The sequence below is a fragment of the Thalassophryne amazonica genome, chromosome 1 (genome assembly GCF_902500255.1).
Source record: "Thalassophryne amazonica chromosome 1, fThaAma1.1, whole genome shotgun sequence".
NCBI classification, from domain to species: domain Eukaryota; kingdom Metazoa; phylum Chordata; class Actinopteri; order Batrachoidiformes; family Batrachoididae; genus Thalassophryne; species Thalassophryne amazonica.
In genome coordinates, this window is record NC_047103.1 from 133,469,618 (window position 1) to 133,485,890 (window position 16,273).

Here is a 16,273-nt window from a genome sequence, read left to right on the forward strand (position 1 = left end):
ACTGGTTTTTGGGACTTCCAATTTGGATGGACAAGACTAAGAGACAAGCTTTCAAATGAATTAAAGCTCTGTCTGGGTTTTTGATTAATTAATAAGCTGGAATGGAAGATTGCTGCTAATCCACCGCCCCGGCCCGTGCTACGAGCATTCTGACAGTTAGTGTGACTCGGGGGTGTTGACTCATTTAAACTAACATATTCATCCTGCTGTAACCAGGTTTCTGTTAGGCAGAATAAATCAATATGTTGATCAATTATTATATCATTTACCAACAGGGACTTAGAAGAGAGAGACCTAATGTTTAATAGACCACATTTAACTGTTTTAGTCTGTGGTGCAGTAGAAGGTGCTATATTATTTTTTCTTTTTGAATTTTTATGCTTAAATAGATTTTTGCTGGTTATTGGTAGTCTGGGAGCAGGCACCGTCTCTACGGGGATGGGGTAATGAGGGGATGGCAGGGGGAGTGAAGCTGCAGAGAGGTGTGTAAGACTACAACTCTGCTTCCTGGTCCCAACCCTGGATAGTCACGGTTTGGAGGATTTAAGAAAATTAGCCAGATTTCTAGAAATGAGAGCTGCTCCATCCAAAGTGGGATGGATGCCGTCTCTCCTAACAAGACCAGGTTTTCCCCAGAAGCTTTGCCAATTATCTATGAAGCCCACCTCATTTTTTGGACACCACTCAGACAGCCAGCAATTCAAGGAGAACATGCGGCTAAACATGTCACTCCCGGTCTGATTGGGGAGGGGCCCAGAGAAAACTACAGAGTCCGACATTGTTTTTGCAAAGTTACACACCGATTTAATGTTAATTTTAGTGACCTCCGATTGGCGTAACCGGGTGTCATTACTGCCGACGTGAATTACAATCTTACCAAATTTACGCTTAGCCTTAACCAGCAGTTTCAAATTTCCTTCAATGTCGCCTGCTCTGGCCCCCGGAAGACAATTGACTATGGTTGCTGGTGTCGCTAACTTCACATTTCTCAAAACAGAGTCGCCAATAACCAGAGTTTGATCCTCGGCGGGTGTGTCGTCGAGTGGGGAAAAACGGTTAGAGATGTGAACGGGTTGACGGTGTACACGGGGCTTCTGTTTAGGGCTACGCTTCCTCCTCACAGTCACCCAGTCAGCCTGCTTTCCCGGCTGCTCGGGATCTGCCAGGGGGGAACTAACGGCTGCTAAGCTACCTTGGTCCGCACCGACTACAGGGGCCTGGCTAGCTGTAGAATTTTCCACGGTGCGGAGCCGAGTCTCCAATTCGCCCAGCCTGGCCTCCAAAGCTACGAATAAGCTACACTTATTACAAGTACCATTACTGCTAAAGGAGGCCGAGGAATAACTAAACATTTCACACCCAGAGCAGAAAAGTGCGGGAGAGACAGGAGAAGCCGCCATGCTAAATCGGCTAAGAGCTAGTAGCTACGCTAAGCTAGCGGATTCCTAAAAACACGCAAAGTGAATAATGTGTAAATAATTTAGAGGTGATTCAGCAGAAGGAGTGCTTTAGTTAAGGCACGTAAAGATTACACTGGGAAACAAATCGTAATCTAGATAACTAGATCAATCTAACTGCGCAGATTAAACAGCTAACAGATACAGAAAAACACCGCTGTGCTCCGGAACAGGAAGTGATACAATACCGCAGTGAGAGCCAACCACCAGTAGAGGCAAGCAAGAGATGCAGTGCCACCTGAGGAATCGAAGGTCACGGTCATTCAATGTTGGTTTTTGGCCTTTCTGCTTACGTGTAGAAAGTTCCCCAGATTCTCTGAATCTTCTGATTATATTTTGGACTGTAGATGATGAAATCCCTAAATTCCTTACAACTGAACATTGAGAAACAATGTTCTTAAACTGTTGGACTATTTTTTTTTCATGTAGTTGTTCAAAGTGGTGATCCTCGCCCCTTCTTTGCTTGTAAATGGCTGAGCCTTGTGGGGATGCTCCTTTTATACCCAATCATGACACTGTGTCCTCAGTTCCCAAATGCTTATTGAGTGTTGTTAGACGGAAAGGTGATGCAACACAGTGGTAAACATACCACTGTCCCAGCTTTTTTGAAATGTGTTTTCCATTTCAAAATGAGCAAATATTTGCACAAAAACAATAGTCTATCAGTTTGAACATTAAATATCTTGTCTTTGTCAGGTCAGGTTCCTTTATTCGTACCCGTAGGTAAATTAGGTTTGCAGTTCAGAAGAGAGGGGCATCCCCAAACCATGCACTCATACATACAACATGAATAAATAAACAGTAAAAACAAACCAGGACTTAAAGTGTTCAGAGTCAAGTGTTCTTAGTGGCGCTGATTTTTGTTTAGCACAGATATTGCTGCAGGAACAAAACTGTTTTTAAATCTTTGTTCTACATTTTGGAACAGAAAATCTCTGAGCAGACGGCAGGAGCACAAACAGAGTTCAGAGGGTGGGGTTGATCCTGGCTGATACTAGAGCCGAGCCGCTGTAACCGTCTGATGTACAGTGAATCTAGGCTCAGCCGTGGTTGCCCAGTCAGCTTACTCGCCCATGTAACTATCTTATTTAGAGAGTTCCTGTTTGTCATAGATAATGACCTAAAACAAGCCACTAAAGAAAATGATAAAATGGACTCAATAAAAGCACGATAGAACAAGGATATAAGAGTTCGATCAACATTAAAAACAGCCAGTTTCCTGAGACAGTACAGGCGCTGCTGTCCTTTCTTGAAGACTTCCTCGCAGTTGGCTACAAAGGTCAGTCCAGAGTCAATTACAGTTCCAAGGTATTTGTATGTGGTGACCTGCCCCACAGTCTCACCTTTGATTGTGGTGTATTCAATTGAATATAGGTTGAAAGGGATTTACAAATCACTGAATTCTGTTTTTATTTACATTTTACACAAGGTCCCAACTTCATTGGAATTGGGGTTGTAAAAAATAAATAACTTACAAAGAAGGTTGTTTTATTCTTGTTCCTTATCCTCTTCCTAGATGCCACATATTTAGGAGAAGAAGGTAGCCTCTGCTAATATATTAGCCAAATTGTGTCAGACACCTCAGTTTTGTGATCAGATGAAAAGAAATGATTTTCACAGTCTCTGCACAGAGTGTGGAGACTGCTGTTTGGGAATGTTCCGGGTCCTCATTTAATAATTGCCGCTAGATTGTCACAAGTGGATCGAACAATTTCAGCTCATTAACACAGCACAAACTCTGATGTTTGGGAAACTGTGGTTTGGGTTGTGGATTTCTTCCATTTGTGGAACATTTCCCAAAGTGAAAAACAGTGGTCCAAGAAAAAATTACGTCCAGTGCAAACACAGGTCACTGTGACATTTAGCGGTTGTTATTTACTTTCTGTTACTCTGCTGTGCGCTGCAGCACTGCACGAGAACAGATGTCCATTTACTCCGTTATTACATAGTTGTTTACTCAGTATGTTTTGCTGTTTGGTAAAGATGTTTATTCATATTCGCTTGAAATGAGCAGGAAAGCTAATTGCTTCGTATTTCTGGAGCCCGACAATCGCCGAACATATGAGGAAAAGCTTAGTGACAACATCATGATTGCTCGTATAATGAATGTTTTAATGTGACCAGACTGTTTTAAATGCATGCTGAAAGTAATTGAGCTTCATTAAGAAGTCCTCCCATCCCATTTATTTAAAACAAAAAAGGTAGTTTAATGTTGCCTTTCTTGTTTCATCTGTCATGAAAATTACTATACACCTCAGAATTTTATGTTCTCTAGTTATGCCAATTCAACATTTAACCACTTTGACAAGTAATTCTACCAATTTCTGAAACTTTTGGAATCTTTCATTCTGTTAAAGAGGCACTGATCTTTGTTTATGTAAATGAGTAACACTAAAGAAAGAAATATGGTGTCGTGAATAACAAACAAATTGCTGTTTTTTAATAACTTTACATGGGAAACAACAGACATAACTGTATAATAAAATAGACAATGTGCAGCAGGGTAAACTTTCAGTCAATAGAACACAATGGGAAGGCATCATTGCGTACTTCTCCAGAACGCAACTTAACGTGATTAAATTCAATACATTTCAATGTTTCTCCAAATTTCTGCATTTCACAACAAATTTAAAATGATTGCTTCTTTAGCTTCACATTTTCTATTAGTCTTTTATTTATTTATTTTTGAGGATGCAAAAGTTTTTTTTCATTGCTGTCCAGTGTAACTAGACAGCATTTTTTAAAATATGTCCTCACGATACCTCCAGGGCATAGCAGGCAGGTTTGTCTCGACCAAGCTTGTAAGCCACAGTGGTTAAAAGGCCGTGATCAGACATTACTGGCTGCAAAAACAGAAAAAGAAATTCTCAGGATCACTGGATGTAATGTTTGCAGGGTGGAGAACCTTCACAAAGACGATGTGAACACAGACGTACCTTTGTTCCGGTGTTTTGCAGCAAAAAACAACCAGTTCCATATCTTTAAAAAAAAATAAAAATAAGTTCTGAAATTCTATCCAGAGATGGAAAAATGCTTGAAGAGCAAGGTATGCAGCAAGCCTACATTAGAAAATTTGAAAAGAACAAAAAAAAAAAAGGCAAAGCTGCTTACGTGTTTTTCGCACTTCCGTCATGAAAGCACATCTGTCCAACAAGTGCTGCTGATTGATCCCCAAGACACTGTTTAAAAGGAAGTACTTCTTTCAGGCGATGCCATTACAAATCCCAGAGGTCAAATACCAGCAAATCAATGAAAACAATGCAGGTCAAATAAAATACATAAACTTACACCAGAGATGGGAATACCCGAGAGAGATCCTGATTTCTGAGAAAAGAAAAATTTAATGAGTGAATGAGTGAGTGAACCTTGAATAAATTTTAAAAATGAAAATGAAGAGAGCACTCTGCGGTGTCCTGTATCCAATTTGTTGCATTCCTAGTCAAAGGTGGGATGAAGTCACCATCAAGTCACTCTCAAGTCATGAATCAGTAAGTCCCAAGTCGAGTCTCAAGTCATAATGACCACCCATTGTTTGCAAGCTGTCTTGAGACTTGACTTGGGACTTGCTGATTCATGACTTGAAAGTGACTTCGTCCCACCTCTGTCCCTAGTTAAAATGACACATTGATGTGTTTTTATTGTTGTACAATAAAATTAACATCAGTTGGTGATATGCACTCTTCAGTCATAACTTGAATGAATACACTTCAGCATCATTCAAGGAAGTAAAATTATTTTGTAAATGCTATTTGCAGAACAACAACAACACTGGAAATTAACAACATTATTTGACTACAATGTGCCAAATAATTCTCTCAAGTGCACTGGGGAAACTCAGTATATCACACATTGTGATGGTTCATTATGGGGAAAATTAACAACAAAAAAAAGTCAAAATAATCCAAATGTCTTCACTCCTTTCTGATATTCCTTTTCTGATTAGGTGCTTAAAAAGATGAACTCAGAATAATTAGCTGTGGAAGAGTGAAGAGATTTAGAAGTGATGAGATGTTACAGAATGTTTTTGCTCAGGAAACTGAGCAAAAACATTAACGTGAACATCAACAACAATCAGCCGAGGAACATGCCACAACAAAAGCAGAGACCATCCAGTACATTTCCAAAAGAGAGATGATTAACTACACATCTCTTTGCACGTGCACTCCAACTGGCAGCAGGACTGTCCGATTGCAAAGAAAGTATGTTGTAAATAATAGTTAAAAATGGAACCAGATCTGTATCACTACCAAAAATTAATCAATCAATCAATCATTTCCCTGACTGACAGACCACCACTCATCAATACTGTGTCAACCATTTCATCACTTTGAGATAACTTGCCTTCAGGCAGACAGTGGCCAACAGACAACCACATCTCTGTTTGCTAACAGATTGTTAAAACAGAAATCTACAGAAAACAGCTTAATAAAACTGGGAAGGCATGTGTGGAAAGTGTGTGAACGCTATCAGTTAGGGCGACCGTATTTTGATTCCCAAAAATCAGGACACTCGGCCTGGCAACGAGATACTCAAATTCCGGTCAATTTAATGCCCCAGTGAAAAACAGAACATTGTCATTACTTTCTAAAAAAACAACCCAGGACGTCTCAGACAAGAAATGTCCTGGGAAAACAAGACGTTTGGTCACCCAAACGTCATCAGTCCAGTTCAGTAAAGTCAGGAGACAAGTTTACAAACTGGTTTTGGTAATAAATGTATAAATTCTCCTACTACTGACCTTTACTCTAAGTGACACTCTCATTCCAGCAATATAGTACTTTATGGCTGACATCTTTAATAGTAGCTGATGGCATAAATCTGGTCAGTTCTGGGAACGTGTGCTGGTGCTACGTGTTGCTGCATTCCAACACACTACAGAACTGCCTTAGGTCCTGGATGGCAACCAGGTAGACAACTGTTCTATTCCCACCTCTTGAAAGTATGCAACTATCTGTAGCAATTAGGTGGAACGTGGACATCTGCTTGGCCTTCTCAAGCCACGGGGGTCCTCAACACTGAGGCACCAGTGTGCTGGACCATTCCCAGACAAACACAACACATGGCCAAAATGCCACAGCTGACGCTCCCTCAAAATGAAAGGATAATCCTCATCCAAGTCTCCTGAAGTAACCATTAGTTTAACATAAAGTCACTCCAGCAGTACTCAAGGATCATCCAAAGAGACCTACCACCAAAGACATCCACTCTTCATCACAGGTCGCTGGCTAGTATCAAAGTATTACAACCATATGGTATATGTTCTGTCTCTCACAGCTGAAGTGTTCCTACGATAAAAATGACAGACCTCTCCATTCTTTGTAGGTGGGAAAACGTGTAAAATCGACAGTGGATCAAATACTTATTTGCCTCACTGTAAGGCTGATTTGGCATGCTCTGAAGATAAAGCACACACACACACACAAAATAAACAAACAAATCATTTGTACGCAATAATGTGTGTAATAGTGTAGCATCAGTAGTGCAGTTTTTGTATTTTGATTATTTCAGTGGCAGCGATATACGGGAGGTATGTTAGAAATGTATTGCAGTAAAGAATTAATGTTTTATAGTTTCTTGTGATCTTGTCAGAAGATAGAGAAATATCAATTTCTAAATGTATTTCAATCATTGTTTTAGCACAAAATAACAGCTAGCATGGAAATGGACCAAATTCAGACTTCTGTGTTAATGATGACTCAGAACAAGAAACAACATCAAAAGTCAATGAATGAAATAGCTACTGAAATATTGATATTTATACTGGAAATGCACTGTAGGATGGTGTATTAAATTTGGATTAGAAAATTAGTGATAGCGAGTACTACTTACCCTGCTAGAACATATTTTCTATTAGTGAGAAGAGACAATGGCACACACACACAAGAAAATGCCTGAGGATTTCTCAAGTCAGTCTTCATGCACTTGAAACAACCAGAACATTAACTAAAAACTGAGAGTTGTGTTTTAGTACAGTCCCCTTCTACGTATTGGAAGAACAAAGACAATTCACTTGTTTTCGTTATGCATTGAAGATCTTTGGATTTCAGATCAAAACTTGAATAACAGAAAGTGGTATAAAAATGCCAGCTTTTATCCTACTTTTCACATCTAGTAGATGTGTTAAACTATCTGCACAGTACAAAAAGGTACAATAGGATTGCGACTGCAGGACCGCGCAGAAGAAAATGATGCCATATTGAACCTGCAATATGATCCTGTATGCTGGTCAGATGATGCATCACTACGCATGTTTGAAACTTCTGAAATGCAATCTGTGTTAGAGTTCGTCATGAGGCTCATCACAAGAGGTTACAGACAGGTACACTAAGGTGTGTTCTTTTTGTCACCTGCTTTATAATTTAGTCTTAGTCATGTGTCAAATGTACTTTTTAGCTTTAGTCATATGTAGTCACTTACATACCATTTTTATTTGGTCGACTAAAAGTCTTAAGTTTAGTCTAGTATTAGTCAAAAGAGAACTCTGTATTTTAGTCTCGTTTCAGTTGAGACATTTTAGTCTTTTGATAAAAAATACACATTAGATTACTTCTGATTTACCATTTCCAGTGGTGGGCACAGTTCCACTAATCCACTATCTGCTAATTAGCAAAGCTAACTTTTTTGTTAGTGGATTAAATTTTCAGATAACTTTGAAAACCATCAGCGGACCAATTAGCTTCTGCTAAATTTAGTTCCGCTAACTTTTTTTTTTTTTTTTTGCTGGCATAGTACATAAAGCTCAACAGTCAGAAATATCTGTAAAACCTAAAATCCTGTCCTGTGTTTTGCAATAAACGGACCGCTGTGAGACGCTCAGCCATCCCCCAGTAAAAGGGGGGCGGACCAGCTGCCAGCTACTATAGCAAAAAAGAAAAATGTCATTTACTTTCAACATGCTGATACTCAGACAGTGGGCAGGGGACATGACATGCAAAGCACCTTTCTCTCATGGTTTCATTTAAAACCAACTAATTCCGGACAGTTTATCGAAATTATTGACAACTCTGTCATTTTTACAAAGTGAAAATATGATATTGGGCATATTTATTAAAGCAATGCACTAATTCCTAAAGGTTTGAGCGTTAAACAGACGTGCCAAAAGGCATTATGGGAAAATTCAAATGATCTGCTCTCATCACCCCCCCCCCCCCCCCCCCATCAAAATGCAGAGAACACTGCCATCTACTGAATGGAAATGTAAACAGACCAACATATTTGTGAATCTGAAATGCAGTTTTACGCTCAGAATGTCTCAATATAAGTGGATCACTGATCACACGCATTTTAAAAACCAACACACAAGTTACAGTAACTTTACAGAGGGTTTCAAAATTGGCATGTTTCATTTTTTTTGTGTACAGACAGCAATTAGGGTTTTGCCATGTTTACAGCGTGTATAATGTTGGTGGCGTATTTAGCATGCGTGGTGTTTTTTTTTTTGTAAAAAAAAAAAGTTTTTTAAGAATGTTGAACATGTGCTTCAGCTTTTTTTTCGTTTGTTTTAATTGGAACAAGACAGAGCACACAGCATGTCATCAGTCTGAACCAGACAGTGAGGAAGAATGGTATGATCCTTCTTTTGTTCTGGACAAGGAAGCAGAGCAAGTGGATCCACTGACGTGCACACAGATCTCCACAGTGGGTCAGATCACGTACTTCTGTTTGCAGCTGAGCTCCGTCCTGGAACGCAGAGATGCAGACACACACTGCTCCAGCAGTGGCTCGAGGCACGTTTTTTTTTAAAGCGTGGAGATCAACGTTAGCTTTGGTTTCATTTTGTTCCTCTTTCATCTCTTTTGCGCTCTTGATTCACAGGCTATTCGGTGATGGGAAAAGTCAAAAGCTCATTCATCACCCTTTTCTCGATCTGTGATTTTTTTCCTTTGCTTTTTCCCTTCGTTCAGGAATCATCGTATGCCGTGTGACCAGGCCGTAACACTGAGAACTGCATTGAGATAATCTGATCAGGCTGCAATTTAACCGCTGCACACGGACAACACCATTAACATCGCAACATAAAACTCTTTGTATGTTGTTCCTAAAACTCTGGCGAATATACTATATGGGTTTTTAGACATTGTTATTGTTAGTTGAATGTAAACATGTCAGAAGCCCAGGTTGTTTCTCCGTTATTTTCAATGGGAGTTGCTGTGAGCCACGATCACTTCCTGTTCATGTAGTTCTGTGGGAAAGTGAAGTTTGCCCTTTAATGTCCTGCTTATTGTCCTTTACAACACTGTTTGTCGTGTTTGTTCCAGAGTAATATATATATAAAATGTCTGAAACACGTTTTGCGTTTATTATATTCCACGCAGGTTAGACGTAGCAGACATGGATGATTTGTTTTAGCGAGTTTTCAGGGTCTCATGCATACAGTCTCTTATTAACATGATGAAAAGCATAAGAAAATTACATTTTGGTAGTATAATGTTCATTTGCAATTGTCATGTGGATTCTCTATGCCATTTTGACTGTAGTGATTCTCTGGCATGCAAGGGATTATGGGATATCCTCAATAGGGTGAATATATTCACAAGAGTTTTAGGCATAATATACAGAGTTTTTTTTGGGATGCTGTTCGTGTGCAGTGCAGCGGTTAAATTGCAGCCTGATCAGTCTCAATGCAAACTCTCCGAAGTTTTGCAACATTTTGCAGGATTTGAAACCTCAATATCACACACAAATTGCAGTTGGTCTATTCACACTAACATCCAGTAGATGGCATTGTTCTCTGCATTTTTGACGGGGGGTGGGGGGGGAGTGATGAGAGCGGATCATTTGAATTTTCCCATAATGCCTTTTGGGACATGTGTCTGTTTAAGGCTCAAACCTTCAGAAATTAGTGCATTACTTTAAAAAATATGTGCAATATCATGTTTTCACTTTGTAAAAATGACAGGGTTGCCGTTAATTTCAATAAATGGTCTGGAATTAGTTGGTTCTGAATGAAACCACGAGTGAAAGGTGTTTTCCACTTCATGTCTCCTGCCCACTGTGAGTGGGTGCACATTGAAAGTAAATGGATTTTTGTAGTGGCAGGCCAGGTGCACAAAGACAGAAGCTCTGTCTTTTTGTTTGTTTTTGATTTGTGATCACCTTTGAATTTACCCAGCAGCACTCAAAACTGGCTTAGCTGACTGTGTACTGAGTCAATACTAAAAGACAATACTCAATACTAAAAGTTTGCTGTTAACCGTAGCTTCCACTGGATTTTTTTTTTTAGCCATTTATTGGTTTAGTGATATAAAAAGATAACTTTCCAGTTAGCGGATATCAAAACTAACTTTTTTTGGTTAGCTGTGCCCACCACTGACAATTTCACACATCTCAGACTGAATGTTATCATGACAAAATGCACTTGTTGAATTATAAAATTTGTGGTGTTTTTTCCTAATACTTTAAATCCGCAAGGATTTAAAATATTTGCTAGATCCAATAGGGCAGCGCAGGCTCGTTTGAACCACTACATTATGTTGCGGGATATGACCACATACCATTCAGCCTGGCTCAGTAAACTTAAAAGCATACTTGCTGTCACCTAGCGGACCTGCTGGTTTAAGATATAATGGTTTAAAATGGTTTCTGTTGAAACCCCCATCCTCTGAATGGTTTGTGCCGACACTCCCACACTCCACCCGGGTATTAGTCTCTTCCCACAAACAGCGTCAATTCTAATGGAAAAATGGTGTACCAATTTCAATTTTTCAATTTATTTTCATTTATATAGTGCCAAATCACAACAGAGTTGCCTCAAGGCACAAAAATCACAACAAGGTTCCATCAAGCCGCTTCACACAAGTAAGGTCTAACCTTACTAACCCACAGAGCAGCAGTGGTAAGGAAAAACTCCCTCTGAGGAAGAAACCTCAAGCAGACCAGACTCAAAGGGGTGACCCTCTGCTTGAGTCATACTACAGACATAAATTACAGAACAATTCACAAAACGAATACAGTGGTCCCTCGCTATAACGCGGTTCACCTTTCGCGGCCTCGCAGTTTCGCGGATTTTATTAGTGCAATTTTGCATTTTCTTTTTTTCTTTTTTTTTTAACAGCGCATTGTGTTCTGCGTTCTTATCAGGCGGGCCGGTCACGGCACCGGTCGGCATCACCGCGATTGCTCTCACTGCCTCTGATGTGCTTACTGAGTCTACAGGCTCGGTAAACGCAACAGCTGGCCACTCACACCGCCCTCCTGTCTGCTGTGCGGAGCTGCACCAAATCTGGCAACAGGTCCAGAGACTACGCTCGCTGTTTTGATGCGGATGTTGACCGCAGCTGCAGAGCTCCATGGCTACCGAGAGAGGACTCCGTACCTCCAGATGCAGTGAGCGAAGGGAGAGTTCTGCGTGTCTGTTTATAATCTTCTCGCCAGGAAGAAAAAGAGCATGTTTACACAGGAGAGAAAAGTGAGAAAATGTTAACGACTGTTTGAGAAAAGTGTATAAAGTGTGTAGTGAGGGGTTTTACAGCCTTAAAACATCTATAATAATTGACTGACTACTTTGCGGATTTCGCTTATCGCGGGTTATTTTTAGAACGTAACTCCCGCGATAAACAAGAGACTACTGTATACAGGAAATGCTGTTGGTGCACAGGACCATTTTGTTCTCGGCTACAATCACCGAAGCGGTTGCGAAAGCGCAATTGTTTTGGTTCGCAGTGGAGAAGGGAAGACGAGGCAAATGGAAGAGGTTGTCTGTAAGTGTTAGCCTACACAGCTAACCAGGGTAGTTGTGTTCTCTCGCATGCACAACCGCCTCGACACGTTTGTGCTCCAGGTCATAAACAAACAAACACATGTCCACTTACCCACCACATTGTCACTTTTTCTTTGCATTTTCACTTTGTTTGCATGTAATTTTCCCAAAAACTCAGAGAAAGTGCAGTGTTTCTGTCCCTGGAAGTAGAGAAATTATGTCATATGCGTCATATTTTACCCCTTTAGCACCCGCCTTCAAACGACACTGCTCTGCCCAATTAGACATTCAGTTTTCTTGTAAATCCACAGCGCTGTAGGGGCACGGGTCTTTTGAAATGAAACATTTGGATCTAGCTATTCTACTTGCACATTTGGCTGGAAATTTGATAAAGCAACGCAGAATAAAATAACTCAAGATTGATAATGTTTCTTATCTATTCCAAGAGCCACAACTTGAGCCAATTGAATTTAAATATGATGCACACTTCATATTTCATTTCTTTTTTATATTTCGTGTCATTTTTATATATTTGTCATAAATAACATTAAAAACAAATAGGCATTTGATGGATTTGATTTGATGGATATAGCGTTTGTTGGATATAGTTGTTGGATATAGCGTTTGTTGCCATGATAAAAAAATCTACACACAGTAACTTTAATCTGAGGCTCAGAGAGCTGATCAGACACATTAACACCGCGCATTCTCAAATGAGACTGAAGTACATTTATATGCTGCACCCAGCCTTTATGATTTTGTGTCAGGACGGTGTCAACATGAGCTCTGCTAAATGCCACACATTTTGGAAACATTTTCAAGGTGAAAGAGCTTTTAGACAAAAATGTAGAGATTTTATCTGTTTTTATTTCATGCAAAACATTTTAGTCTTGTCTTTTGTCAACAATAACGCACGTTAATTTCATTTTAGTACACTGACAGTGTTGTCCTCGTCTCGTGTTCGTCATGACAAAATTAACACTACACTGCTTGTCCACTCAAGTTATTAAATTTAAGGTTCCAAACCACCAGAAGTTTTATGTGGGATTTTCCTCTGATATACCACCGGAATAACATATTAAAACTAGAAAACAATAGAAGGGGTGGAAGGGCCCAAAATATGCTAATTTATGTTAATTGGGTATGTACATCAAAGGAACCAGTCAAACAACTGGAAATCTTGTATGTCATCAAAAGGACTGAAATGCTATCCAAATTCCCCTGTAGTTTTCAATTTATTTTCTTTATTTATATAGCGCTAAATCACAACAAGGTTCCATCAAGCCGCTTCACACAAGTAAGGTCTAACCTTACTAACCCACAGAGCAGCAGTGGTAAGGAAAAACTCCCTCTGAGGAAGAAACCTCAAGCAGACCAGACTCAAAGGGGTGACCCTCTGCTTGGGACATGCTACAGACATAAATTACAAAACAATTCGCAAAACGAACATACAGGAAATGTTGCCATGCACAGGACGGTTTCTGGAACAGATACCACACCCATCTCTGGATGGAGCCGCACCTCAGAGAGAATATATAAAAAAAAAAAATAAAAAAAAAAAAGCAGAATCAAGCATCAGAAAGACAACAAATACAGGATAATTTGTCAGCATTAAGCAACAAGAAAAACAGAAGAAATACTAAGGTGATCACTGGCCACTAGCCCTAAGCGTCACTAAAAGACAGAGAATTTAGAAAAAGTTGAGGCCGCGGTACGCTCCGTTTCCTAATCAAATGAATTAAAAGAGTAAAAAGCATAGAACTATACTATGCCAGTATGCTAGCCATACGAAAGGGAAAATAAGTGCATCTTAAGTCTTGTATTACAAGATTCAAATTGCAAAGAATGAAATAACCCACGACAATTCTGAAGTAGTTTTATGAACTAATGACACCAAGATTAAGCTCTATCAAAGTGAAGGAAATATTAAAATGTGGTGTCATGACTTGTTTCCATAGCTGTTTCTGGAACAGGCTCACAAATCTGTACTGATGACGAAGCTAATGATGGTAAAGCAGAATGACTTCAGGGAACATTTTTGACTGAGGATTTGTTGAGAAATGCTTCAAAATTAATCAGGAGGAACCTCATCATGCAACAAGACAGTGTTTCAAAATTCACTGCCAACTCAACAAAGGACTTCATCAGAGGAAAAATAAATTAACAAATGGAAAGTTCCAGACTGGCAAAATCTGAAAGTAACCTTAAAGAAGCTACTGTAAAAGCATAACAAAAGAAGAAAAACAATTTGGTGATTGGCATGAGTTGCAGGCTTGATGTACTGTAGCTATTGCAAGAAGGAATATGGAACAGAATGTTACTTATGTGAAGAGTCATCTGTTCCAGCATTTCTGAATCACTAAAATTTTGGTGGTCTGATACAAAAGACGTTATGTTAACACATGTAGATGTAAATATCAGAAAGTAAAAGCTGACATTCTAAACTCAAAGTCAGCTTTTGCTCTCAATCACAAAATTATTCATTGTGCACCAAAAACAAATGAATTGGCCTTATTGGTCCAAAACGTTCAGAAGGGACTGTTCAATTCCTTTAATGTGACACTCATGTTAGGCACTGCAAAGAAATAATGACTCACATATAAAATACATCCAGATGATGCAAGTACAGTACAATGTTTTCTGTGTACAAAGACATTTATGAAGTTGTGCTTACCATGAGGCCGTATATTTCTGAAGAACTCCTAACTCTGGGCAAAATCTCCATCGGAATACCAAAATAGCTAAAGGAATTTGGGGGGGGGGGGGGGAGAGGAAGCAGTAATTCAAAAACAATCAAGCAAAGCCCAAGATCCATCCACTGCCTTGCACACTTGAAACACTGTATCTTACACTAAAATAATTAACTGAAACTTTGAATGACATGTGTACACACACACACACACACACACACACACACAGTTCCACTAATCCGCTAACCACTAATTATCAACGCTAATTATCAGATTAGCTTTTCAGATAACTTTGAAAAGCATCATTGGACCAATTATCTTCTGATAAATTTTGGTCAAATAATTTTTAGATCGCTAATACGTTTTTGCAAGTGAAGTGAATAAAGCATTAACAACTAAAAAAAAAAACATTAAGTCTGATATCAAAGATTTTAGCACTTACCTGTTAAAGGTTTTGTAGTAGAAAAACCACTCTATTCTCTGTAAATAGAGGAGAGCTGGTTTCAGGAGAAACCGCTCTATCCTCTGCAGTCAGAGAACTGGTCACGAGATAATTCCTCTTGACACCATACCAACATCACCCAAGTCATCCAAAGGCATACAGTTTTAACTTATGGTTAAAATTTTAACAAAACTAATTTTGGACATATTATTTAAATTAACATCACTTATAAAGTTTTATAAAGTGAAAATATCAGCTATATGTTTTAGTTTTAAAGTAATGCACTAATTTTGAAGGTTTAAGTGTGGACATGCTGTGTGCAGGTGGTGCATTCTGGGTAATCCCGGTACAGTCACGACAGGAGAAATGCATTTGAGATGCTCTGATCAGGCTCCACACGGACAATAGCATTAAACTCTTTGTATACTGTGCCTAAAACTCTCATGAATATATTCTCTGGGTTTATAGACGTTGTTACTTGTTACTGTGTTTGTTTTAAATGTCAGCAGAAGCTCAGATTGCTTTCCCAATATTTTCCTGTTTGCTCTACGGTACCTACTGCCATCTATTGGCCAGTAGTGTTCACAGCAGTATTCGCCCTAAGTATTGAGATATCCCATACATTATAATTCTTTGCGTGCCTGATAGCTGTTGCAACCTCTTGCTGCAGCTAAAGAAAAAATTATAAATTTTGGCTGTATAATGTTCATTTACAATTGTTGTGGATTCTGTTGGTAAACCGCAGAACTCTTTGGCACAAAAAAACAAACAAACAAAAAAAACTTGTACGCAAAGGATTATGGGTAAGGCTCCAAGCGTCTGGGCACCAGTAGATGGCAGTGTTCTATGCATTTTGACCCCAGTTACATCAGACGGTTGTCAAATCACAACTTGACTTAGTTATGGCTTTAATTGCTTTTTTTTTCTTTTTTTAAAACATATAATTAAAATGGCATATTTAAATACTAACACACGTCACATTAAT

At 39.2% G+C, this 16,273-nt stretch overlaps 1 protein-coding gene across 2 annotated transcripts in view; it reads right to left on the reverse strand.

Annotated features, from left to right (window-relative positions):
• Positions 1-16,273, reverse strand: part of gk (glycerol kinase) — an 80,873-nt gene that overhangs the window by 26,046 nt on the left and 38,554 nt on the right. Inside the window, exons 8-13 of one of the 2 annotated variants that reach the window (XM_034174926.1) lie at positions 14,831-14,897; positions 7,287-7,304; positions 4,746-4,781; positions 4,569-4,636; positions 4,394-4,436; positions 4,220-4,300 (exon numbers count right to left, since the gene is read on the reverse strand). In XM_034174926.1, coding sequence (XP_034030817.1) covers positions 4,220-4,300; positions 4,394-4,436; positions 4,569-4,636; positions 4,746-4,781; positions 7,287-7,304; positions 14,831-14,897 — 313 coding nt within the window. The remainder of the gene's footprint in view (positions 1-4,219; positions 4,301-4,393; positions 4,437-4,568; positions 4,637-4,745; positions 4,782-7,286; positions 7,305-14,830; positions 14,898-16,273) is intronic. The other variant, XM_034174933.1, reaches the window with a different exon arrangement.